The 27335-nt window shown below is 46.3% G+C and overlaps 1 protein-coding gene across 1 annotated transcript in view; it reads left to right on the top strand.

The window, feature by feature from the left end:
• Positions 1–1078: 1078 nt before the first annotated feature.
• The window catches only part of LOC144143168 (lipase 3-like), a 53926-nt gene continuing 27669 nt past the window's right edge, over positions 1079–27335 (top strand). Inside the window, exons 1-3 of the mRNA XM_077674969.1 lie at positions 1079–1173; positions 14119–14179; positions 20944–21142. Coding sequence (XP_077531095.1) covers positions 1079–1173; positions 14119–14179; positions 20944–21142 — 355 coding nt within the window. The remainder of the gene's footprint in view (positions 1174–14118; positions 14180–20943; positions 21143–27335) is intronic.

The raw sequence follows: 27335 nt of genomic DNA, 5'->3' as shown, positions 1-27335 counted from the left end.
CTGGGGCACACGAGGAGATGAAGCGACACGGCGGCAGTAACGGGCAACGTGACCGGGGCAGCAGCAAGAAAAACATATAGGCCGGTTGTCGGGAGTGCGCCAGGGATTACCGTACGGCACAGCTGGTGGTCTGGTCGGTGGAAACTGGGGAGCGGGCTGCAAAGTGGGAGGTGCCACTGCTGGTATCGCTGGCCGAAACGAGCGGAAAGATGGGTGCACTGGCTGCGCGAGACAGTCGGCGTACGTCATTGGCATGACTGCTGGAGCTGCAGCGACTGTAGCTGTGAGCGGCGCCGCGACTGTAGCTGCCACCTGCGGAACGGCCAGGGGTGCGACCGCTGCGGTAGCGACGTTAGCAGGCGGGAGTGCCTCGGCAACCTGTTCGCGGATGGTCGCCTGCAGAGCAGAAGGCAGGCTGGACGAAGCCTGCTCAGTAAACGGCACCAGCGATAGCTGACGTGCTACCTCCTCGCGGACAAATTCTTTTATTTTCGCCTCGAGCTGCAATTGGTTCGAAGAGAACGTGAGGCTCGAGAGAGATTCCGTGGTCGGCAATGAATGGCGAACCAAGGCCCTTTGCCGGCGCAGTTCCTCAAAACTTTGGCACAGGCCAATCACTTCAGTCACGGATCGAGGGTTCTTGGACACAAGCATGTGGAACGTGTCGTCGTCCACTCCTTTCATGATGTGTTTGATTTTGTCATCATCGGGCATGGACGAGTTGACGCGCCGACAAAGATCCACAACGTCTTCAATGTAACTGGTGAAGTTCTCACCCGGTAGTTGCGCCCGTGTACGCAGGCGTTGTTCAGCGTGCAGTTTCCGTACGGCGGGTCGATCAAAGTCACGAGTTAAGTTGTTCTTGAAGTCAGCCCAGGTCTTCATGGTCGCTGCGTTGTTGTTATACCACAAGATCGCGGGTTTTTCGAGGGAAAATGGGACGTTGTGGAGCTTGGTAGCGTCGTCCCATTTGTTGTAAGCGCTAACTCGCTCGTAAGAAGACAACCAATCTTCAACGTCATAGTCACCTTTACCGCTGAAAAACGGGGGGTCGCGCTGACGAAGCGCCCCAGCGCAGATGACGGATGGCACCTGTGGAGGCGGTTGGTCGGCAGCGGCCATGGGCGTGACGGTGACGCGCATTGGTAGCTTCCGGCTGCGGAGTTCCAGGCTGTACGACGGTTTACCTCAAACCCCGCACCTCCACCAATTGCAAAGGGGTTTATTGGAAGGAAGACAGAGTCCGCTAGACAGGGATCAAGAGGCAAAACCGTCCAAGGTGAACCAGCCAGAGGATTCGACTCGAGCCGCGCGATCAGGCACCGGTGATGACAGCCGTTGATCCGTGGTACATGCTCATTCGGGGATTGACCGGCGGGTGAAGAGGGATTGGACGGCGAGAGCACTTCAAGCAATCTCCATTACAATATATATATATATATATATATATATATATATATATATATATATATATATATACATATCAAGGTTGCAGTCGTCATTGCCAGTGCTATTCGGCTTTTTTCGAAATATTTAATAGGGCCGAATGACGTGTGCTTGTCACGTTTCTTTGATTCATTGATAAATAAGCGAAAATATAAGTCGAGAAAAAATCCGCCGTTTTTCCGGGAGCGGGACTCGAACCCACATCTCCGCATAACCGGTGCGGTGCGTTCGCCATTACGCTATCCCCACAGCGGCTTCTCTCTCGACTTTAAAGCGGGGGTTTATATTTATTCGGCCCTATTAAATATTTCGAAAAAAGCCGAATAGCACTGGCAATGACGACTGCAACCTTGATATGTATCTTTACCGAGTCCCTCGTCCCGTATCTCTCTGTTCTGCTATATATATATATATGCATATATAGATATCTATATACGTTTCATTGGAAATGAGGGGCTCAATAGGAAATACAGAAAGAAATGCCGGCAGTCTACAACGCCAAAGGAGGCATAGGGGAATGGTTAGACTATTTTTGACCGTTAGTGAAATTATATATCTTTTTTATTAATTTACGTAGAAAGAAAGAAAGAAAGAAAAACACGAGCCCAAAGTGGGGACCGAACCGGTCCCCCCTCCAGGAAGTCCTGTTAAATCAGTCCAACAAACTCGACCGCTTAGCCTTAAGGCTTATGATGTGTACAGCACAACAAAACTCGGGCAAGAAACGTCGCCGGACGGAGTGCTCCGTCCTGTGTCCTTTTTGGTCCGAATTTTGTTTGCACTATACCCATCCTGAATCTTAACCTACACGCCCAACTCGCAGTTCTTGTTATCATTTAGGTCGATGAGAAAAATGTTTTTAGGAGTGCCACTTTTGAACAAAATTGCTCTTGAAGCTACGTTTGCGAAATATTACTCAAAATGTGTAAACATGGTGTATTCAATTTTTTTATCCGGTAGCAAGTTTTGCAAATGTTTTGCTAGAAAACTGTAAATATTTAGAAAAAGTTTCTCTTCGTATTACAGGTGCTGAAAATTGCCACGCCTAGCAATGTGGAATGTAGCTGTGCCTGATCGCGTTTTAAATATTTTCTTAAATCAACTGCAGTGTTTCTGACTAAAATAACGACAGTTTCATGGTGATGATACAGTTTTCTACACCATATTAAAGTTTCATCTCAAACAAAAAAACACATTAGTGCCTTACCACTCTGTGAAGAAGGATGACCTGCGAAGCTGTACGCAGTCCACTGAGTGCCAGAAACAAAACACATTTCTTTGCAATCTGTGAGTGAGCATACGTCAAAGACAGTTAACTGAATGCAATTTTGAAGGACGGTTTCTATTCTGGAGAACAAACATGGAGCTGTATGCCTCCGTTCCGCGTCTTGGGCATTTAACAATTTCGACACTAATTTTTTTATTTCAAGCAAAGCAGTGTTCTCTGTGTGTTTTCCTAAATTTTAGGGTCCGATCAGCCCACAAACGAAAAATAGAGCTGGAAATAAAAGTAACAACACATTTATTATTAATCCAATTATTTAAGATATGTGGTTTTGTGTAGAGCACTGACATGACTTTTGGACATTTTCCTAAACTTTATGACTACATGAACCTACAAACAAAAATTCAGCTTCGTAGTGCACGTATTTATAGATTTACAAGCTTGGAAATAAAACTCATGCTGCCATTTTTTTCAGACTCAGCGTCGTAATTTCGACTTCACTGGAGCTTTTTTTCTTCTTAGTAGCAAGTAGCTACACTAAAATGAAACTGCAGTGATATCTATCGCAAGAGCCATCATTGAAGGACAATTCCCTGAAAAACTAGCAGTTTTGGTTTCGTTCTCTATGTACTAGAGGTACTGCAATGTGGTGGCGTCAATGAACCCCACCTGGGCCGAAAGGGTTAATGCTTGTGTAACACACCAACCCAATCCGCTCGACCACTGAGGACACCATACAGACCGCATTCCAAGGGCGTTTGACGTACTTATTTGAACCTCCCGCCAGCACAACAGACATGTAATCAATAAGGGCAGGAAACCTATAGCTGCGTGTCCGCGCCCCCTCCCTCCCATTTCCGCTCCCAACCCATGCACTCTGGACTTGTAAGTCGGCTTGTGTGTGAGTCGGCGCTTGATGTGAACCTCCACCGCGCTGTCGTCCGAGATGTGGCGAGGGAGGGACTGCTGGGTTCCTTGCACATCGACGGGACCATTGACTATCTGGCCTCGGATGCGGTACTGACCGCTGCTATCAAAGGGACGCCTTATGCATATTAATGGCAAACGGGGTGCGATCAGGCGCTTCTCCGTTGCGTTCGGGCGAGGGAGCACGTTCCCCACATTATGAAATCTTTAACAATGGAAGCCCTTTGTGGGAAGTTCGCGGCTAGCACCCGGAACGCAGCCTCCTTTCCGTGCGAATATTTAACGCTTCCGATTTTGCGGACGTTGTTGTCGAACCAGAGTCTATCGCACACTTCGCAACTGACGCCGAAATCGCAACCGAGAAAATTGTGTTTGAATTATGAATGGGCATATTGGGATTCGTTGCCCTGCCTGGTGGCGTTGTAACGGCACATTCTCGCGGCGTCGTCGCTGTTGCATCCATGTGCGTCGCTTAGACTGTTCGACATTCGGCGCTTTGCCTCAGCTTCCTGTTAATGGTCAATTCGTGATTCTTTGCGGCGATGTTGATTATCCCTTTGGCATTCGCGGTCTTGTCCGTTGAATGATCTCTGTTCCTCCAGGGAGCGAATGACTCATGGCCATCCCATGGCTGGCAAGTTCCACACGCCATGAACTATTCAACGCCGGAAGCCCTTTGCTGGAATCGTTTGACCCCAATCCGAAGCGCCGCCTGCTTTACATCGTCAAGAAGAACACCCATGCAGGTCTTGCATAGGCTTTGAAGGCCATAAAGTACTAACAGGCCAGAAGAACTACAACCATCATTAACAACGGACAAGTACCTAATACCATGCAGTGTTATCTTTATTTTTTCGCGGTTCTTTGCAGCACGTCGAACAATACTACTTCGTCCAAACAATTTATGAAAACATATTTTGTAGCTTTCTCGGCACTGCCAGAGATAACAGCACAATCCGCGTTCACAACCTTCCAGTTGCCTTCACAACCTTCCAGTTGGGTACCTAGTTGCGTTCACAACCATTGCTTTCACAACCATCTTAGTTGCGTTAGTTGCGTTCACAACCATCCAGCGTGAAAACAGTTATCCAACGCAGCAGCTGCACTGACACCAATGCCAGCTCCGCATACGGTGCCAAATAACGGCTTGTTCTGAGAGAAACAGTTTGTTCCTGTTACAACGGCATGTCCCACAAATTATTCATCGCCTGTCCATCGGGAGAGAAAAGCAATAGGAAATAAATTTTAAAAAGTCCTCTTGTGTTGCTGTTACACCGAACCAATCACACCATTTTATTTCCCGCACGTAAAAAGACATGACGAGAAGTAAGTTTTATTCTCATATTTGGGCTGTAAACCGTACAAAGTATTATTTTTTCCCTAGAACAAAGTTTCAACTCGCTCCTCGTGCGTAACTGCGCCTGTTGCACATTCACTGCGGTAGCACAGCGCCTAAGGTCCATAAATGTTTTTACCCAATACGGGGTGAGGGCAGCCGCCATTTGCGAGCTCTCATTGAAATCACTTGACTTTAGCCCCTGCTCAAGTTGCCAATGTGTAAAATTAACGTTCCCGCCAGTTGTTCGTATTACGTCACGTCTTCGAAGCCAAGCACAAAGATAGTGTGGTCTACACGTCACATTCTTCTCGAATAGCCAAAACAGGCCTACGTAGTCGTTCCTATGCATTCCGTGTAGTTGTTCAAAGCAGACCAGCAGACCAGTAGAGCGGAAACACGTAAACTCTACAACTGGTGCCCGGTAAACGCCAAAAAATTAACAGTGGCTTAGCTAGGCTATGCCAGGATATACGTAGCGTGAGCTAAGGTTCAGCTGGCCATTCCTAACTTTCCTGGTTGTCTAGGATTAGCTTATTATCATGCTTACTGCTGCCAAATCGGTTTCCAATCCAATCCAATCCATATTATTCGAGTTTAGTCGTGGCAGTGGCAGCTTCGGCACGCCAGGTGTGCGCCGTGTGACGACACTGCTCCTCGCGCATGCCCAGCAAGGCTTTCCAGGAGCCCCGCGAAACTGCTCTACCTTGTAGCTCACGCTACAAAACCATCGAAACGACATAAACACGCGCAGCCACTTCGCCAACGGAAGGCACGTTAGAAAACTGAAAGCGAATCACACAAACCTTCCATCGTATTGACGAATTAACTGAAAATTGACACAGTCGAGAAAAGGACCCCAGGTGCGCTTCTGCGTGGTGGTGTAGCAATGCCTTTCCGCCGATGCACGCGTGGAATACTCACTTTTGCTCCGATAGCGTACTTGGCTATCCATTTAGTCTACCGTAACGCCACTTCAGGATACCTTGTTTCAAAACAACTCTTAAAGCACACTGCCCTAATAACATTTTAGGAAAATACGTTTAAGTGTATCATCGTCGAACGACGTGGAGGCATAGCTAAAATAGTTCCGCAGTTCGGATCACGATGTGATGCACAGTTATTACTTAAAGTGCATTTGTAAAAATGTCTCAAAGCGCTATTCTTGTGAAGCGACTGTTAACTTTCATGGCTCATAATACAACTGCGCGGTAACACGAGGACACAGAGAGAGGCACATATAACACAGGACGGGGCGCTGACTGACAACTGATTTTCATTCCGGAAAATTTGATTTCTGGGAACAGCCAATTAATTCTGCGCGCCTCCGCACACTCACCATGCCGTACACTCAAATCAAAAATACTGTTCTAAACGCCATGCTCAACACAGCTGTCGTGCTTTTGCAGCTGTGTTACCCACTTCGACAGCCGTGATATCACCTCGCCCAATTCCCTGTTCTTGATGACTTTCTTGACCAAGGTGACCGCCCGACATAGTGCGCTTTCTGCTGTCTGTTTTTATATAAGGAAAGGTTATTTTTGTACAAAATGAAAAAAAAAGCACGAGCTTTTAAACAACTTTCTACTGTTTAGAGAACAAAGCCATGTCAGTTACAGCGTTATAAGTGTTAGCGCTGCCAGTGTTTTCTATCGTTTTTTAGAGAAACGAACTAACACTACTTTGCTTTAGACTCTTATTTTTATCAGAATGCTGAAAGAGTTTGTTCCCTATGATTGAAAATAAGCAAGTTGGTGGCTGGTTATCTTAAGCCTACGCAGAAGCTGAACTATCGTGAAAAAAGTGTGCTCCTAAAGATCTTACCTGAACGTTTTTTTTTACTAAAGCAGTAGGTGACATGCCACATCGTGGGCATGCAGGGGGGCATTATGGGCCCTCAAATAGCTTACCGTATGCCGGGCGTTGCAGCTATACACAGAACATCGTGTCGACAGTGCGTTTTGTGTCATTATGGGTGGGCGCTGATGGTGCCGTGAATAAATCTGCGGCACTCTTTCTGCACGGCTGGATACCATGAATCGGTAAATCCGAATCTGCGCTGGTTAGGGAGAACTTGAGCCCGAAATTTTTTTCTGGATTGTTCCACATTAAGGGTTCAAGGTAATCCGCATTCGCGCAGCCGATGAGCTTGAAGGGATTCAAGCCAAAAGCTCACCTTGAAGCATTCTCGAATCTGAAGCAACGTAAACGAGAAGAACGTTCTGGCACCACTGAGAGAAGGTCTGACCCGAGCACGAGAAAAGCAACGCAGATGGCAAGACCAACGCATTAGTGGGTAACCGCTCTTATATGCCCCCTCTCCCTTTGAAAATATTTGGGTTAGAATTCCGCTTGGGATGTCACCTTAGGACCGCACAATGTCCGTTTGCGTCCGTGCGCGTAGCATTTGCACTCGCAAAAAATCACACAGGCACCGGCAGCATTCGAGCCTGTGTCTGGTAGAACAGACAGTTTAGTGCCAGTCGTCTTACCCATTGGGCTACGACCGTGACTTAGTACCCGAGAGTCAACCGGCTTACTCTTTCGCCTGTAACGGTGAGGAGTACCTTAGGACCTCCCAAACTCCGTCCGCGTCCATCCGTGCGCACACCACCATCAAGCGAAAATCAAGAAAAATTCGATTTGGGCGATGAGTTGCAGTTTCATTTATGGAATAATCAAGGTGCAACACACAGCGGAAATCGAATGACGGTCGGGGCGCAACTTGGATGTCACTTGGGGCGCAACTTGGATGTCATTTCGAGTCCCCGTACTCCGCACCCTCCCCATCATCTATGGAGTGGAGATGCTGCCATTTTTCTTCAAGGCCACTGACTGAAGTCACTGAAACGGGAACCGGCAAGGTCCCGCAGGGCGGATGTGCGCGTCGAAAGAGCGCGTTACGCTCGGCGTAACCAGTGTGTAAGCGCGGACGACACGTGGCGCCTTATCAGAGGTCAGAAGCTCCTGGTCACGCTTGGCCCCTCTTGCACTTATGAGCGCTTATTCATTCACTTCGTGCTTTTTTTCCTTTTTTTTCTGTGGCGGGAGGATAGGGGGGGGGGGCGAGAAGTGTTTTTGAGGCTTATGAATGCGTGTGTTTCACCTATAGAAAGCACACAAAACAATTGGCAATGAGAACGTTTATAACATATACCATTGGCGGGCTCGACGCTAATAACCCAGCACACGTGTGCTACAAAACACACCGAAATCAAGATAATCTGATTTGATATTTACCAAACTGGCAGGTAAACTGCCAATATAGTTACCAAGGGAGGACGTGACTTTCGAAATCAACACTTTTTTTTCTCTGAGGATTTTGATTAAACCTGGCGCAGCAACTGGATATGCTTCTGTGATAACACCATAAAAATTCCGTATTATTATATCGAATTATTTTTATTTATAAAATTTTCTTTCTGTTCACTTCTTACCCAGCTTGAGGGGCTTATAAAATATGATAGGAAACTTTTGTCAAGTGCCTTAAATTCCCAAACGAATAGAGAATGTCGTGAATGTCTTAGATTTCTTTCATTTACAGCACATTTGTTTTTAGTTTTCAGTTTTTTACAGGTGAATGTATAACAGGCATGTGGTCTCTGAACGACTACTTGAATAAAAAAATTCACAAAAAGTAAACCCGGAAAACCAAGACTGTCACTACCTGAGCTGTTCACCAAGAAATGTAATGCAACAAAGGAAGCAAACTATAACTTGCGGTCATGAAGAAATCACTGAAACATGCGACGGAGGTTGCAAAAAAAAAATCTGTTTTGAGAAAACGGCTTCCGAAGCTGTAACATAAATTTCATTCATCAGATGTCAATAGTATTGTAGCCTTTCGTGTCCTTCGAACACGGGCGTCTGGAGTGCCTTTCTTTGAAATTGGAGTGCTTTTTAGAGTATTTTCTTTTCGCAAAACAGCATTGTTATCTCCTCTGTGAAGAGTAAATAGCCGAATTTGCAGACCTAAGGGGGGAAGGGATATGGCCTTTAATGAAAAGTAGGTTAGCTGGTTGCCGGTATTGCACTGGACAACTACTCTAAGCACCGTTGTCACCATGGCAACAAGTGCATAACTTTTTTTTTACTTAAACTTGAAAGCTGGCTTTTGGCTTCTTCTATGTTTTATAACCTTCCTTGGAGCAGCAACTTAAGACTTATGTGTGCAGGTGTTCATGGCCAAACATTTACATGCCACAGGGATACAAATGAGCTACCTAGAATCTTGGTTTTTATTCTTCTTGACGTTCAGATCATCCAATACTTCTCGCAGCACAAATATACAGAAAGCTATGAGTGTGTCCACTGGTATTATTAACTCCCCTAAAAATAAAATTTGTTAAATGCTGCACAAGCAAGGTATATTTTTAAAGCCGTGAACAGGGTTTTATACCTAACTCATACCTGTTTGCATGATTACGAGAAGCGCACGGGAAACGTTGCCTAAAAAAGGCGATGTGGATCCCGCGCATTGCGCCACAAGTTTACCGCCACATATTATACTTTGGTTATCCCTCACATGCCTAGTCAGGTCGCTTTTAAGGTTAAATATAGCCTCTAAGGCAATAATTACAACTACTGGCGTTCAATCGTAACCATTCCTGCAGTAAGGCGATGCTCTAACGCTCAGCGGCTATGCCGTGTGCACCGCAGCTTTTGGAGCGGCAACTGTTTCTTTCCCAGGGCTAGCGAGCCCACTGTCAAACACAGCAATAACTTAGCGTGTAAACATCGCAGATCAGACTAACCATTGACTTCGCGGACTGCTACCACAAACGCGCACACCGCGTTTCTCTTTCCGCGTATTGGCCGCGTAAAGTCACGCGAACCACGGAGCATTCGATTACCTCCTCCTTCCAGCCACGCAACTTCCAGCGATATGGCTCATGATCTCGGGCATTTAAATCTCGCTAATTTCCGTGTTGAAATCCACAGCAGATAAAATGACTGAACAGAAACTTGGCCGAGCGAAGCAGCGAAGATGAACTCAGAAACGCACACTACGCAGTTCAGGCGGGTGCCATCTTGCTTTTCGCAGCGGCGATCTATAAGGAGAGCCGTATCATCGCGCGCCAACCGGAGAGCCAATTGAGCTTCAGCACCTATTTCGGGCTTCGTTTGTGCGTCTTTCGTTATCCGCCGTTCATGCGTTTGTGAATTAATGAACATAAAAGAGACTAGAAGGATCGGAAAAAGGATCGCTCAGCCGATCTAACGGTACCATAATGGTCGCACCCGTTGGCATCGCTACTAAGATACAGGGCACCAAAAATTGTCGTTTGTTAACCCTTTGCGCTGATATTTGGTCACCGCGGCTGGCAAAAGTATTTTTTATGCCACTTCAATTGCGACGGTTTTCGGCAGAAAAACTTCGCAAACACACAGAATCTAAAAAATAGAAGCCGAATATGTGCCTTTCAAAAAAAACCACGTTTTGTTCATTTTTCGGAAGTTGAAAGCCCCGTCCCCAGATAACTGGGAAGCATAAGTTATCTTGTCTAAGCAACAATCCGGCCTCATATCCGAAAGATGGTACACAAAATGGCCTGGCTGACGACATGGCTGACAAATGGCAAGATGGCTGAGAAAGTGAGTCATGGCTCAGGTATTTTTTGAAACTACTCAAAGATGCTGGGATTATTACCGCTGAAAGCAAAATAAGCAACTGCGTTAAAAAGGAAATTTGGTGAATCAAACTATTGGTTGGATTCGAACGCGGCTCCCATCGAATACCATGCGTGCACGTGTCTCCAACACCCCTAGACTTTTTTATTGCGTGGGAGCGAACGTCACTCGAATACCCCAGCAGGAAGGAGGCGAGACAGACAGAGAGACACCGTAAACATATTTATTCTTTCCTAGAAAAGAGCCTTTTGGGTGCCCTCCTGATTCCAAGAGTCCATTTGCACGGGCCGCGTATCCACCAACTTGAGCTGGACGTCGAGGGAAGAGCTGGCCAATGCTCTCCCGAAGCTCATAAGGGTGGACGATCTGGGCTGGTGAACTGGGCTTTCCGGACAGAGGCCGAACATAGTATAAACTATCCCGGATTCTCCGCAAAAGGGTGGGAAGTTGAACGAGATGGTAGGTCGACATGATGTAAAAACAACGCGGTAGGACGAAATACACGAGGAAAAGAACCAGACAGGACGAGCGCTGAAAAACTTCCTGTGCCCAGACAGGACAGCGCTCGTCCTTTCTGGTTGCTTTCCTCGTGTATTTCGTCCTACTGCGCTGTTTTTACATAATGTTCCCCGCAAAAGCGGCACAAATGCGGATACAGGGTGGGGGTTATGTGGGCACGCGAACAATAGTCGTATATCATACGCGACAAGAAATAAAGCCAAAATGTTACAACAAATTTCCAGCCGCGACAAAAGTCAAAACATCCCAATAAATGTCACTACGACTGAAGCATTTACCGGCAGCGCTCCAAACACTGAAACTACCACAGCTTGCTTGCTGTCGCCAAATAAAGCAGGAGCAAAATAATGCTTTCTGGCCTTCAATTTAAAACTTGTACTAGTGACATGTACTCACACACAAGTAACTGGAGCATGCTAATAACCAAAAGCAGTATTAAGGCGAGTATACGATTCCGTGTTCGCTAAGAGTGTCCTTTGATTGCGGATACGAGCGTAAGGTCACGGAAACTCAGAGGACAAAAAACGCGTAGGCAAATTTTTGCCTATAATATTATTAGAGGACACGTTCGGCATTCGTGCACTTTCGGATTCCCAACCGCTGCATCGAACAAGATTTTCATTTCATTTTCACTTTGGTAATAATGGGGAACTCCGGCAATTAACAATGTAAAATTTTAATTCCTAAAATATAAAATGTCTATATTTATGGTAAAGAGCAGTACGTTCCGGTGTACTCAAGGGGCGAAATGCACGAGGCGCAGCGCGTGTTACAAAATATCTTGTGCGTTCGCGGAAGCATGACTCAGAGATTTTTTTTATTGCGTCATTTTGCAACAGGGGATAAGTAACCAGAAAAAAAATGGACGGAACAGGACATAACTACAACACAGAAGGAAAAAAAAACACAATGATGTGGCGCACGACAGAAAATTATAAGCCCAGTTTTGGAAATTAACTCCAAGAGCTTCTTGTAAAGAGGGAAGTGCGTCTACCAATGAGTATGGGGAGGGCGGCCTGGACGATGTCCGGTGTTACTTGAGTCGTCCATCCATCATGTGTGCTTTTCGAATCGTAATCCTGTGACCTTTGTGCTTATCAAACTGCATTTTCGGGGTTGACCTGGGCCTGTGTTCTTTCTTTCAGAGTATATATTTGTGTTTACGCCTAATAAAGTCAGTTGCGAGTTAGCGCCGTCGTGTGTGTCTTCTCTTCTGTGTCCCATCTCTAGCGCTACTTACGATGAATTAAAACCAACTAGCCCAACTGTCAATTTTATTGAACTACGTTACTTGAGTCGACCTCAGGCTGGTTGGAGCTCTGGGCACACCCCTAGGAAGTGTTTCAGTGTGCCTCAGCAACAGGGGCAGGGCAGTAGGGGCAGGTCGAAGAGGGATCCGAAGACTATAAGTCCACGTTGCTCGCACAGCAGGCGTCAGTGGGACGCCCAGGCGGATTCCCCGAAGCGCGACCTCTTCACGGCGGGTTAAGCCGCTAGGAAGGTCAGACCCCCACGGAGGGAGAAGGGCACGCGTGGAGCGTCAAAGAATATCTTTCTTGGGGAGTAGGGTGTCCTCCAGTGACAGCTGCAGAAACGCAGCGAGTACACCCCTTGCTTAGGATGAGCGGCTGAGTCGGCGAGAGCATGCGTGGTCGTGCTCTGGCAGGTCCAGAGGACGCGAACAAAGCACGGGAATGATTTCAGTAGCTGGTGCACCTCACATGTAACAAACACCCAGTGCACTGTTGACGCACCGGAGCTCTCGAGCAACCTGGGTGGAATCTGTGTATAGCACCAAGTACGGTGGTGGGGCACCGCATACCTCTGAAGCTAGCTCAGGTCATGATTGATTGATTGATTGATTGATTGTAGGGTTTAACGCGCCGACGCAATGCAGGCGATTAGGCACGCCATATTGGAGAGCTCCGGATTAATTTTCACCACATAGGGATCTTTGCCATGCACCTAAATCTCGTACACACGGCAGTTTTCGCTTTTCGCCTCCATTAGAAAAGCGGCCGCCTCAATCGGCAATCTAACCCACGTCCTCGTGCTCAGCAGCGCAACGCCTTAGTCACTGAGCCACCGCGGCGGGTGATGACTCATGGAGACCTGGAGATACGAACCCGGTTTTATGGCTCGTTTACTCTCTATGTGAAGAGCGAGAAGGAGTGTGTTCGAAAGAGACAGCTGATAATATCCAGAAACACTTTCGCAAGGGAAAAAAAAGATGAGGAAATTTAAGCGCACCTAAACCGAAGCATGCCAGCAGGAAAACAGGAATCGTGTGCCTCTCTTCCACAGGCTGTATCCCACACATTTCGTCACTACTGATATTTTAGCTCCACTCTCTTCGTAAGAACAAAATAAAAAAAGTGAAAAAGAAAGTGCCGTACGTGAATTACATGTTCGGGCCATAACGCGGTAAAATTAAGCACACGCCAACACACCTCGCCGGCTGTGTGGCAGCTCCGATGGCATCTCAATTTCTTCACCTTCGTCATCTCGCGTATCACACGACTCATTGGTTGCGGATCTACTTCGAAGCGCTGACGTCACGGAGACGTCACTCATTGTGAGGATTACAAAAGCGTAGATTTTAGCGCGGCACCTCCATCTTAGGCACTCGCCTACGAGGTTGGACGCATACTTCGCCCGGTTCCTGTGGTGACCATCCTCAACCCTCGGGAAGATTTACAGCGTTTTTCAAAAACCGATCCAGTATCTTAGTGCTCATCAATAGACACTTGCAAGTTACCTTTAAACGCCATAGGTAGTAACCGGATTTTACATCTTATTATTGCTCACATGCTTACATGAGACGTGCGAGATAGAGGGGAGCCATTAAGAGCACCATAAAATCACTGAGCCCATTCAGTGCAACAATTTTTCAGGTTATAAAACGGCGGTTCGTGTTCCACTTCCGTTGTCATCGGAGAAGGGACGGCGCGATGTCGTCTATGATGGCAAGGAAGACGTGTTGGCCGGTTCTCGCCGTGCTTACGTTAGTTCCACACCTTGTGTTCTCCGCAAGACTGGTTAATCGGCTACTCGGTGGCAGTCGGGACGTGGAGGAAGACGCCAAACTGAGTCCGGTAAGTCGTCCTCAAACCTGGTGCCATGCATGACCAATCCCCTCTGTGAACGTTTCTGTTAAACATGCTAACGAACACGGTTTGGTGCGTTCTTGAAAAGAAAGTGTTTTCGGAATTTCCTAATGAGACCCGCCGTGGTGGCTCAGTGGCTAAGGCGTTGCGCTGCTGAGCACAAGAACGCGGGTTCGATTCCCGGCCGCGGCGGCCGCTTTTCTGATGGAGGCAAAAACCAAAAACGCCCGTGTGTACCAGGTTTCGGCGCACGTAAAGATCCCCAGGGGGTCAAAATTAATCCGGAGCCCTCCACTACGGCGCGTTTCATCGCTTGCGTTGCGTCGGCGTGTTAAAACCTACAATCATTCAACCAATCAATCAATTTCCAAATGAGTTTTTACTGCATGTTCAGAGATGAACATGATGTTTTCAAACGTAGTACCGCGTGTTTTTTGATTATTCGATACCTCAGCGTTGAAATACCTTGAAACATTTAACGTCCCAACTAAAAAAAATGTTCCCTTACTGAGTTCGCGGGAAAATGGTTGTTTGGTATCTATGTTTCATCGACATAGTTTGTCATGTCAGCGGTTTGACAGCTGCATCCTTGTGTAATCAGTGGTTGTATCGTTCTTGGTTATTAGGCGATAGCGTTATTAAGCTGATTTTTACGTTTCCCCGTGGCTCCTAGCCGTCCGATATCAGCCGTGCCCATCAAGCGTGCACAGAAATACGTCTCCGCTGCCACCCCGAAGCTACAACTTAGCAGCGAGATTCGAGGGTGGCCTGATTCTGCAATATGGCGCAGGGGCACCTGAAATATGTAAAGGAGGAAAATGATACTACGGCGGAGAAGGAAGAAAGGACACGCAGTTGCAGCAGGCGCCGCGCCTGCGCAATGAATTTAGTCCACCACCAAGTCAGTGATAGCATAATCCAACGACACGTTCGCCAGCCGTGCCCGCAACTGACGCCATCGCACCAAAGCGTCTTTCCACAGGAAGACGCTTTGAAGATCCGTCAGAAAAATGGCTGCCGCGGCCGGGAATGGAACCCGCGTCTTCGGGCTCAGTAGCGCAGTGGCTTAGCCACTGAGCCACCCCGGCGCGTTTCCCACCAAACTGATGCCGGCACCAACAGTGGGTCACCCATGTAAAAGAGGGGCAAAAGATTGACGCCAGTGTGTCAGAAATCAACGAAGGCATTGATTACGAGAAGAAACGAAGTAAAATTAAACCCAGTCATCATCATCATTACCAGCCTGTTTCCGCCCACTGCATAACTAGGCCTCTGCCACGCATCTCCAGCCACGTTTATAGAGTGTGAGCTAAGCCCGCCCTTTCCTCCCAGATTTCGTTCACTTCCCCCTCTCCATTTCCCCTCTCTGGCCCGGCAGTAAACCGTAAAGGCTATAGGGGTCAGCCAAGGCCTCGATGGAGGGATAAGCTACGCAAACCACGTATATATAGGCACTCATCACGTGAATTTCCAAATTACGTTTCAATATTCCCGTGGTTGTGTCTCCTCTGCAAGCCCGATTTGACAAATGACGCAGGGCTCCACGCGACAAAGTTCAGAATCATCCTAAAATAGGTAAGGATGTCCTCGCAGCTAACAGTCGCGTATGAAGCTCGGCGTGGCTGCAGATTCAATCGGAGAGCCGAACTCACAATCACCAAAAAGGAGAAAACATTTACCCATTTGCCCACATCACAAAACGCTTAACATAGAGAAGAGCAGGAAAGAAAGCAGAAGAAACGGTAAGACTCATACAGCCACTGATCATAAGCCGCATATTACAGAGCTATGCTCTACCACATATTTGCCCCCCACCGAAGAAAATCAAAGAAACGCCATCATCAGGGCAGCATATACGACAGTCTTCAACTTCGAAATTCTGACCGTTAGATGAACTGAGAATAGGTGGACCCCGAGGGGAACAAGATGATCAACCAGATACGGATCTAGAAGAAGAAGCCCATTAACTCAATGAAGGCATGAAATAACAACATTAAGAGACAAAGAATGGACTTGGGCAGCGCAGGACAAGAGAGTGGAAGGTCAATGGGAGAGCGCTTCGACTTGCAGTCCACATAACTAGGATGTTGTTGATGATTATAAAGATGATAAATACGCCCTAAAATGTTGTCTTCACAACGATTTTTCAAGACATCAGAGAAGCCACTCTCCTAGCAATAGGATGTAACAGGAAAACAGATTTAAAAACAAAATCGGGAGGGGCTACCCTTCTAAAAAGAAACGACTGCGCGCCATGACAGACATGCCACCGATTTAGCGACTCGTCATAATAACTCTCCTCTATCAAAAACAGAAGTCGAAGCCTACGCACGAACAGCCGATATAGTAGGATCAAGTTCATTTGAGGAAAGTTCTAAAATAATAAAACCAATCCGGCATTGACAAAAATACTACAAGGCAGCAATTGCCGCAGTTGACGACTTAGTCCTTGTGCATACATGGCCCTTCCACATACAGCAGCAAAGAATCGGAAGTTGGAGACATCTTCTTGGCTATCCGACAGGCAGACGTATCGAATAGAAGTTTAAATATCACTACAGACTCTCAAAGGGCATTGGAGGGCTTTCTGCATGCAGAATACACCTAACCGCTTCGGTAAGATACTCGCTTTCACAATTCAGAAAGTTAACGTCTCCTGGACCCCCGGACACAAGGGGCTGGAAGAGAAGGATGCACCGACCAAGAGGCACGTGAACCCACATATCGTACTCCTCGCGACCTTGACTACCGCACTCCCCTCCAAGAAAAACGCCAAGAGCGTCACCCCATGCTGTACCTAGGAACACAATTTTTCCCTTGCTTCAAGGGGGTACCAATGCCAAAAAATCGCAAGCTGTGTAGAGGGTAAACCAACACAAGTATCTACCATTCAACGTGGGCGATGATGTTAGGTGGGTACATCGCGCATTACCTTAAACTGCTAAAATCGGTTAAACATTCACCCTCTTCCAATGAAACCTTGCCATGTGCAAGGGTATGCGCAAGGAAGAACAGAGAAAACATTAGAAAATTCATTTTTTATTGAGGAAAGGAAGACAGCTTTTACCAGCTCGTTACCTCAAAATCAGCGGGAACTGATAAGGGGGCAAGGGGAGGAGCTGCTGCATACGGCGCCCTAGACTTCAGTTTCCACCCTTGAGCTGCCTACCATCGCTTCACCCCCTTTTCCTAACCTCCAATTCCTTCTTCTGTTGCAGAGATCTTCCCTGTCTCGCTCTCTCTCTCCGCAAAAGGCGAGAATGTTCAGTCCGGCGTACGCATCAGACCATAAACACTTTGAGACACTGAAATTGACACAGTCTCATTCAAACTGTCCAACACCCCGCAACCGCAAGCTTTGACGCTCACATCTCAAGCCACAGAAGCGCAGAGGGCCTTTATCTGCCGGGCCATGTGGATTCAAAACCGTCCGTGCTAATCTTTCTCTCTTCACTCATCTTCAGTGCCCGTGAAGCATAGATTGGAAATACAGACACTGCGTTGGAAAATGTTCCCTTGGAGTCAAAGACACGTTATCACGTCTTACATCTTAACATCCAAATGCAGATGTCACCTGAACTTCTTTAATTATGGATACTGCAATCCCCCGTTAGGTTCGGCAGGAGGGTACAAATGAGAAATTCACAAAAAGGCAAGCTACGAAAACATAGGTACAAAAAAAGAAATAAAGGGTTATACGCAGTACAACCTTTTCATGGAGAACATTCTCTATGCCAGCTTTTCACGCTATCACAAATGAAGGAATGTAATAAGCAACTTCATTTCCCCTCAACATTAATTGATTGCTTTAAAGCCGACTACGTAGGCGAAGTGCTCGCACGCTTGTGCTTCTCTTTAAGGTAGACTAAGGCATACCTTCATGTATGGCGCCAGTCTTTGTGCCCTCCTGCACGGCAATAAGATCTCAAGTGTAATTAGTTTGATCTGTTGCTTTAGAGTCAGTATCTTTTTCTTGGATTCGTGGGTCCAACCATTTGAATGAACACTAAACCTTGTTTCTTCCTTTTCTTAGAACCCCTTCAACTACCATTTGCGAACCAAATGTACCAAAACCTATTTGGATGACCAAAGGTAATTGAAAAAATTAATCAGGGAATTGAGATTCACAATTGCGATTCACAATTGCCTTCCCCAAAGAAAATGCAAGGAAAGCGGAACTCTTTTTGTCAAGCCGCAAACCTAAACATACTTGTTGCCAAGATTAGATGATCCTACAAGACATATAAGATACCTTTGTAACCTCTAATTGATGATTTAGACAAATATGTAAGGCTAATACAAGTAGTTCAGCATGCTGAATGGGTTGTGTTTCGCAAATGCCTTCACGACAAATAACGCTTATGCGTTCGCAGGAAGCTGCTGCGCCAGTACTAGCAATAAATACTATAATCATCATCATCGTCATCATCGGCCTATTTACTCCCACTGCAGGGCAAAGGCTTCTCCCATAGCTCTCCAATTATCCCGGTCCCGTGCTAACTGCGATCAGTTTATTCCCGCCAATTTTTTGACCTCATGTGCCCATCGAAATTTCTGCCTCCCCGTGCCAAGCTTTCGCGAAAATATTTCTCGGGACAGTAATTACCACACTACAACGGTCAGCAATAAGGGACTGGTCATCGCAATATAGTTGCTTGTTTTATTTTAAAATAAATCACTCAAGTTTCTTCCTGCTATCAAGCGTGTCGTAGACGGAGCGTTATAAACGAAACATCTTCAGAGTCGGCTTCCTAATCACAGAAAGAAGCGTTGCGCCGGAGGCATTTTTTGGCAACAATACAAGAAGTTTATATCAAAGCGGGATGGCCCAAGAACCTGTTTATTGCAAGAGTTTATTGCCCAAGAACCTCCTGGTTGCAAGAGTTGCAAATGATCTTTTACCTTATCAGTCGTCGGATTCAAAGACCATGAAAAGAGGTATTGCTGCAATGTGATTTGAGTCTTCTCTTGTAAAGTCGTGATGGCACAAAATGGAGGAAAAACCAAGTGTCCGGTTGGCCAATGCAGGCTCCCATGTACGATCCTGGCGACGGTGAGTGAAACATTCCTCCAAAAGACAAAAGGAAAAACGCAGAAAAGTGTTTCAAAATTAAGGTGCGACGCTAGTAGTGGTACCATACATGCACAGTGTAGCCCATCATTTGAAAAAAAGTGGCTAATAGGTACAGAGTACCTATAGTGCTCTCTGTTCCTGTGAAGCTGGGACAGCTTTGTTCTCCCACTGCAAAGAAGAAAACCAGATGAAGCGGTTGTGCCAAAAAAATTACTCCTTCTCCCCGAAGGGAACTATGTTGTGATGCAAAGCATCTCGGAGCCTTGCACCACTGGCGTAAGATGTGCCATTTTATTTATTAATAGCATTCTTGTAGGCACCGAACGTTGTGCTCACGAAGCTTTAAAGCCACCAGATGAGTGTTCTTATTGCGTCCACATATAATTATCTTAAACCATAAGTGTTGCGGCCGCTGCCGCTATCGAACCCGCTACCTCTGGCTAAGCACAACTAGTTAGCCACAGAGCGACCGAGGACGATAAAAGCTCTCTTCGGGCCTTCTGCGCCACTTGCAATAAACGTAATACGGACAGCGCGAGAGAGAGAGGGAGGGAGGAAGGGAGAGAGGGAGGGAGGGTAAAACTTTATTAAGGGCAAAGAAGGTTAGCCCCAGGAAAGGCGGACATTGCTACTCCACATGGGGTGATTGTATTCAGGCAAAAAAGAACACAAAACTGGAAAAGTACGTATGAACAATGTATAACAGGGCAAACAAAATGCCACAAATAAGGAGCGGAGATAAAAACTGATATATCTAGAGAAAATCAGGACCTCATGGTTATACAACCTCGGCCAATCTTGAGCCAGTTAAAAACGCCAACAGAGCCTTCGCCCCCAGCACTGCGTCAGCATGACTACGGCATGAACCAAGAAGGTGACAACGTGCATCGTTGCATTCGGCGGAAGTGTTCTTTTTGCTATTTCACGTTCTGTAAAAAAATGACGGAAGCTCACACTAAGGCGTAAGACTTGAAGGTAGCAAAGCCGTGCGCAACCTTCGCGACCATCACGACGGTTTTAAGTCTAAGATTGCTGCCGATTTGCTTCTTGTTCGCTCCCGCAACGACCTTTACTCCATAATCATTGCTGTATACGTGTGAGCGTCTTTCATTTTATGGAAGTATTAATCATTGGCCATTTCCTTGGAGGGGCGTACTCTATGATATGTCTTTCTCGTTCTGACCCAGTGTTACCACGATTACGGCGAAGGCCGGAGATTTTTTCGGTTAATCTTGGCCAATCACCCTGAGTAGTTATTCTTGGCTTGACAAACGTGCGCCTGGGAGGCTGGGCGGTCGCCGCGAGGAACGCACGCAGAGCGCTTGGCATTTTCTCGGTTTTTTTTTGTCGCCGCGAGGCACGCGGTCAATGGCGCTCGGCATTTCCTTGATATTATTGACTGCGGGCACGCGCAATGACCACGTGCTTAACAGATTCGCTGTTAAAATATCGCGGACGGTAGTAACAGACATGTTTTTTTTTGCTACAGCCTGGACAAGATATCTCTTGTCGGACTGGTTTACATCCCTGCAGGCGTTTGTCGCCCTCACTCAAGGTGTTGCATAAATGTGGGACAAAACCACCTTCGCTTTCAGCCGATCATTTAGAGCATTACGAAGAAAAATTCTTGGTGAGAGAGGAATATACAAATGACTTGCCCCGTCTTGCATGTGCGCAGGCTGGTCTGATGTCAAAGAGGGGATACGAAGTTCAAGTTCATCACGTGACAACCGAAGACGACTATATCCTAGAAATCGACAGGATGCCCTTCGGAGTGCACAATGGCACGCGAACAATGAGGCCTCCGGTGTTGCTGGTGCATGGAGTCGTCTCGTCGGCCGCCGATTTCGTCATCAACAAACCGGACCAGAGCCTAGGTATGGAAGAAAAGAGCCTCCAACATTGAGAGAGTACATGTTTTCAGTTTTGTCTTTTTTATATTAATAGCAATATTCAATGGAGTCGAGGCGTGGAGTTTGGCAATAAGAGTGGGAATAATAATGGTGCTTAGCACTATTCAGCAGTGTGAGTTTTCGCCCAGGGTGTGCTACGCTCTTAATTGTCTTTTTTTCTTTTTTTTGTGACACTTTAACAACGTGTCGAAGCTTATTTGGTAGTAATACGCGAGCCTTTTTCGATATGCTCTGCTATACTGCACGTCATTTATTGAATGAGAACACCCTCCAGCGCTAAAGAAGCTGTATATATTCTGCATTTCACGAGGCTGTGCATCCATTTGTACATTTTACAAAGTGATTTGTTCAATCTTTTTGCAAGCACTCCATCAATGCATTTAAACAAGGCTTACACCTAGTTCTTCAAAATTCTATTCTTTTCTACGCCTTCGCACAAGTAAAAAAAATGAAAGAATAGATCAATGAATGCTCACAGGCAATACTTCTGATTTCGTGCATTTTGTCTTACTGCGACTGCACTCGTCCGGATAATTTGCAAGCTAGAAGCCACACAATCCCTTCACGCACTTGTGCTACTGACGGTTTGCTTAGAGCGTAAGAAGGGCTAAAATTCGGGGGGGGGGGGGGGGAGGGGCGCAAGCGGGGGGGCGAGGGTTGCCAGGGTCCAGGCACCCATAAACCGGGGGTTCTAGGCCGTCATGCTCCTAGTGGCGAAGTTGAGAAATACAACGATCGGGACATCATCTATTTGGCAGTGTTTCTGACGCCGTGCTTGGTTTGCATAGTACTGCGTCAGCTGTGCCTAAGGCTCATCTGATCAATGAAGGACCAGTTCAACAAAAATGTATCCGTTATTCTCTGGTTAGAAAGTTTGCGTTACGAATTTGCGAGATAAATATACATAATAAATATTAAATAGGGAATAAATATTAATTATTACAGCGAAAATAAATATTAAATAGGGATTTGCGAGAATAAATATACATAACTCCCCCCTTAGAGTTCAGTATCCTCGTCAAACGAGGCCAGTATGACAAGTGCAGTATCAATCGCGTGAATGCAAAATCGAGGAAAGAAACTAGAGAGCTCGGAAACATCACACAACTCTATTCCACACACCCATTCAGGATTATGCCTAAGAAAGATATACTTCGAGAATTCCTAAAGGGTCCTGGCAGATAATAGGAGGGCCACGTTTTGCAGGTATTTAGTTTATTATCTGTGTTCCAAATTGAAACCGTGCTAAAGAAGTGTAAAATTATCTCCTTCACTCGGTTTGGACAGAAAAGTTCGGAACATACTTAAGCGCACGGTATCTGTCGAAAGTCAATGCGGTCGCTAAACCATGCTGTATGATCTACAAGACCCTCGCTTCAACCGCCTCCTAAAAAATAATAATATTAAGGACATGTTTTCTAGCGCAAGTGAACTAAGAGAAGAATAACGCCGGAACAACAGCTAGATAAGCCTTTGTCTAGAAATGAGTCAAAGTAATATCGCACACTGCAACAAGCACTCTAGCCTTATTCGCCTTACGGTAGAGCGATGAAGCGCGAATATCGCCCTTGTTTTGCTCTCCCGCTATGCTGCCACGTGCTTAACGATTTATGCTTGTTCTGTTCCCAAACAACGTTTACGATGCTCGTCCGCAACCTATAGGAGTGCGGCAATGATGCGTACATTTCCACAGAAGAAATTTACGGCTGCCGCCTTGCAATGAATTTTGAAAGGCGCAGTCAGCGGGATTACGCGATCAAACAATTCCGAACCCTATCTTTGTTTTAACCCGTGTCGTAACTTAGGTCCCGATGTTCACTCTCACTGTGCGGTCGTGCAATCTTGTCGATTCCGCCAGCATATAACGTCATATGCATTGCTGAGCACTGTGTTCTGATGACTTGGTTTGTGAAACTATGTTGTTCTAGAATAAAAAGCTAAGGTGGATAAACAAATATATTCTATCATGAGAAGTGAATGCGTGATTTTTTTAATTAGATTTAAATTGACTTAAATTTAATATAAAATATATCTGTAACATGTGCTTAAATCCACACCTGTCGCTATCGTATTTCATCATAGAGATAATATACTCTAGAGGGAAAGCGCGCCGCTGAGCCAATGCATTGGAACCGTACGACACACGGTGGCAGACATGATACAACGATTTGAACGTTGCCAGATGAGCTTTTGCTTACTAAAAACGGCGAAAGCGATGGGTTGTAATCTGGCAACGTGCTACTGCGGTGTTTCCGCGTCCGGCTAGCGAAGCATGCCGGGAGAAATTGTAACATGGCGGACCGCTGGCCAGGCGGATTTTGTGTAGGCGGCGTCGACAGCATTGCGTAGTTTATCTCCTGTGGGTAGGTAACCGACGTGTTTTCGGTTTAGCGTACGTGCGACTTGTATGTACTGAGACTATTTGAGCAAGATGTGGCAACGCTCACGCAACACTTGCGCGCAAGCTCGAATGCGACTGATCGCATGCGCGAGGACGCCAAGGAGTCAGCTGATCCGTACTGGGTGCACAGAAAATGAATCTCCGTATGATCTCCGTGCATTTTTGCGTTGTGCCGCTTTATTTGCCGTTCTGTAACATTTTGCGAGTCGCTCAATCCTTTTCAAACGAAGTGTAGTGTAGCTCAATGTAAAACCTATATTGACACACACACAAAAGACATTGCATGGGCCAACGCTGATATTTCCGGTGAGTCGCGGCGCTTTGAAGCACAGGAACGAAAGAGCGCCGTCGATCGCATGCCAACGGAGTGGAAGAATGCATGCCAAGGGAGTATGCGAAATATAGTCCGCGGCATGTCCCGTTTTCCTTTCTGTCTGTATTAGTCAAGTTCTAGCTGCTTTCCACCACTTCAAAGGGAAAGCTTGCGGGACTGAATGCGCAGTATTGAATGGCAGTAATTTACCTCACAGAGCGCGCGAGGAGAGAACATTGACTGATTAAAAAAGAAACCGCATTTCGTTACCTATTTTTTCGTTCTACCTTCACGAACGTTTGCGCGAAAGTTCGAAGCACGAAGTGCTGTAAGAAGTTCCATGAATAAAACAACTGGAACCGAACGATTATAAAAGCTCCTTTTATTTCTCTTCCAACGGGAACGATCGCTGGCTGCCACTCCGTAGCCTGTAGTGAACTTGCGGTAGTCAAGGTCAGATCAGAATCGCTGTTCCGGCGTCAGTTCAGGGGCAATAGATAGAGTGCTTAACGTGAAAAAAGAATGACAGCCTCGCAAGCGCCCGGGGACGCACTTGCTCAGCGCGTGCATCCGAGTTGTACTCGTTTTGCACGCACGCAGATCTGAGCTGAAGACTGCACACACACACTACGAAAGTCAGGCGCAAGGGCCTCGCCACTTCATAGCACACTTAAAGAAAATCGAAACCAAAACTGAACTACACAGTTACTCTTTCACCGCTAATAAGAGCTTAATTACACTAAAAGTTTTTTATAAAGCTAGTTTTAAGTACTGAAGCAATTATTTGTAACTATTTTGCTTCAATTTTTTGTTTTAGTTAAATAATTACGGAACAACTTTTTAGAAGACTGAACACAATTGATCTGGCAACCATGGAAATTGTATCATGTCAGCGCCCACGATTCGTACGGTCTCGGAGCTCGCTTTACCCCCCTGTATTTCATGGTGGCATCGACGGAAGTCTGCCCCCTGCATGTCGTATCTGCGTGTCGGAATTAACAGGTCGACAGTCAGTTGAGGGTCTGTAACTGTTCACATTTTGGAGAGGGATCAGGAGGGGGCAAGTGACGTGGAGCCGTGATAAGGAAATATGCCTCCAAGCGCCCCCAGTGTTCTCAGCCGTGGTTCTTTCAGAATACTCTAGATTGATCCTAACTGAAGAACAGAGCAACTGTCCATGCAAATCAATTAGTTAACGTGATTTCAAAGTTAGTGTTGCCATCAGAAGTACATAGCCCCAATCGTCATTTTTGAAGCAGCACTGCACATTTTACATGCGTTCTAGAGGTAGATCGAACTTCCGGCCACACTTCCGGCCGCTTTCGGTTATTTGGATATGTAGTATCACAGGAGCGCAGTGCACTATAAAGTAGTGTGGTATGCAGTACCCATAACGCAATGTGTACTGCCTTATGGAGTTCTAAAAGAGAAAGAAGAATATCGGGGCTACACCCCGTGCTGCACACGCAGAAATACGCAAGCGATTCGATAAATCAGCTGACTGGTTAGCATTCATACCGAGTTTGAGGGAGTAGTTTAGTTTAAAAATGGCGAAAAAATAGGGACCACTTTTATATTGCTGTTTGTCATAACTAGCTGTCTTCTGTCGGAATTTGTGATAACTGTACAACACAACCGAATTTGTATTGACCAATTTACGGGACTACTCCCATTTGTAGCATACAGTGCGGAAAACGTAGCGTTTCTGTACTGGCGAGATGTCCGCATGTGGTCCCTATATTCCGTTTTCCCGTCCTGGAAATCAATCATTGAAGTATCTATGCCGTACGAAAACTTCCTTTCGTGAGGTAGCGGTTACGCAGGAGGTCCTGTCGAATAGGGTCATCAACCCGTGCGTCGTAGGCTCTCAAAGGACGTGAAGCTGCGCCAAAACAACCGTCGCTGAAGCAGACGACAAAGCCGACGAAATGGGACCCGCCGGGTGAGCATTCTCCGGCGCGCAGAGAACGTTGAGTGACAGCACCAATTCGTCGCGCCATGTACACTGTGCTCCGCGAGTGAGGGAGATTAACGGCCCGTTGGAGAGGTCATCTTCGGCGCTCCTCTTTATCCTCCTCAGTCCTGAGACAACAATTCTTGAACATTTTCTTTGAAACGTGTTTATTGGACACAAAATAGAGCAAAAGACACATAAAAAAAATTTTCTGTTGCAAAAAACCAGAAAGCAGGTAGTTGGTCTGTTGGTACCAAAGTGGGTACTGGAACTTAAGGAGTATGCAACTGTAAAAAACAGTTGCTACTTTAAAGGCAAAGAAACACGCCGCGCTTCCGGCAGATCACTGGCGACTTCCGCTTGCACTGAGGGTTTCGACACTACACCTGAAACTTGATTTTAGCATGCTCACAAAAGTGTCCAGCCAGGTCGAAGCGGACCTCGTCCGATGTTAGAGGAAACACCTTGGGTCTCTTTGGTGTGGTGGATTCTTCATTGCTTTTTGCGTTCAATGTCGGTCTCCTCGAACTGCGTATGACTGCTTTGATGAGCTTGTTAGCTATGTTTGTTTTGAAGCTCAGCAAATTGAGCCTATCCTTCTCAGGAGCCATGAGCACTTTGCAGTCTCTTAGGTACTGCACACAATTGTTGCAGGTGGCGATCTCCAAAAAATGAGTGAAAAAGTGCACCGTCCATTCTTTACTACGCACCGAGATCCTGCAGTTAGCCACATAGCTATTCATCAGGTCTACACCCCCGATGTGTTCCTCGTATCGCGCTACATTGTCGCGCTGAGTGGCCTAGATTCTCTTCGATCTACCGCACCTTCGATCTACCGCCCTTTTTCATGAGCACAGTACAGATCCTGCTGAGCAGCACATTCAACCCAAAATCTGTAAGTACATCGAAAGTACTTGTAAGTCCATTTTTATTCGTGCGCGCTGGTATCAGTTCCGACTTCACTGCTGAGGTTTACGATGGTGAACCTGAACAAAACAAAAAGATTTTCTATAAAAATTCTACAAGTTAGTATAGATGAAAGAGCACATCTATTGCAAAATTTTCATGCACGCGGCAAAACAGTTGAGATAAAAAACTTCGTACGTTTCAGTTTTCTACAGGCAGCGTGGGGTTTTGCTCTGGTTCATTTAGTTATCAAGGTGGTCAGATTTGCTGCATTCCACATCGAATTCGCCTGAATATTGTGCGAAGTTGTCGATCCATTCTGGTACATCGCCGCCGGACAAATCACTATCACTCTGCTCCAAAATAGGCTGGCTTTCTTCATCGATGAGATACTTTGTGCAATCCCCAAGTACCCAATTGTGTATCAGGAAATGCAAGAACACCTTGTATCTATGATTCTTTCAAAACTCGCACAAAACATGTCACAGCAATGGCTTTAGTGTCTCAGCTTTGTGATCGCAGCCACCAAGTTTTGAAAAAGTGCAGTGGAGCGAAGTACTAAAGCTATACTTACCACGAGTGC

The sequence above is a fragment of the Haemaphysalis longicornis genome, unplaced genomic scaffold (genome assembly GCF_048455015.1).
Source record: "Haemaphysalis longicornis isolate Haplotype H1 unplaced genomic scaffold, Haemaphysalis longicornis Haplotype H1 scaffold_6, whole genome shotgun sequence".
Lineage (NCBI taxonomy): Eukaryota > Metazoa > Arthropoda > Arachnida > Ixodida > Ixodidae > Haemaphysalis > Haemaphysalis longicornis.
The sequence above is the reverse complement of the archived record's forward strand: the minus strand, read 5'-3'. Positions and strand labels throughout refer to the sequence as shown.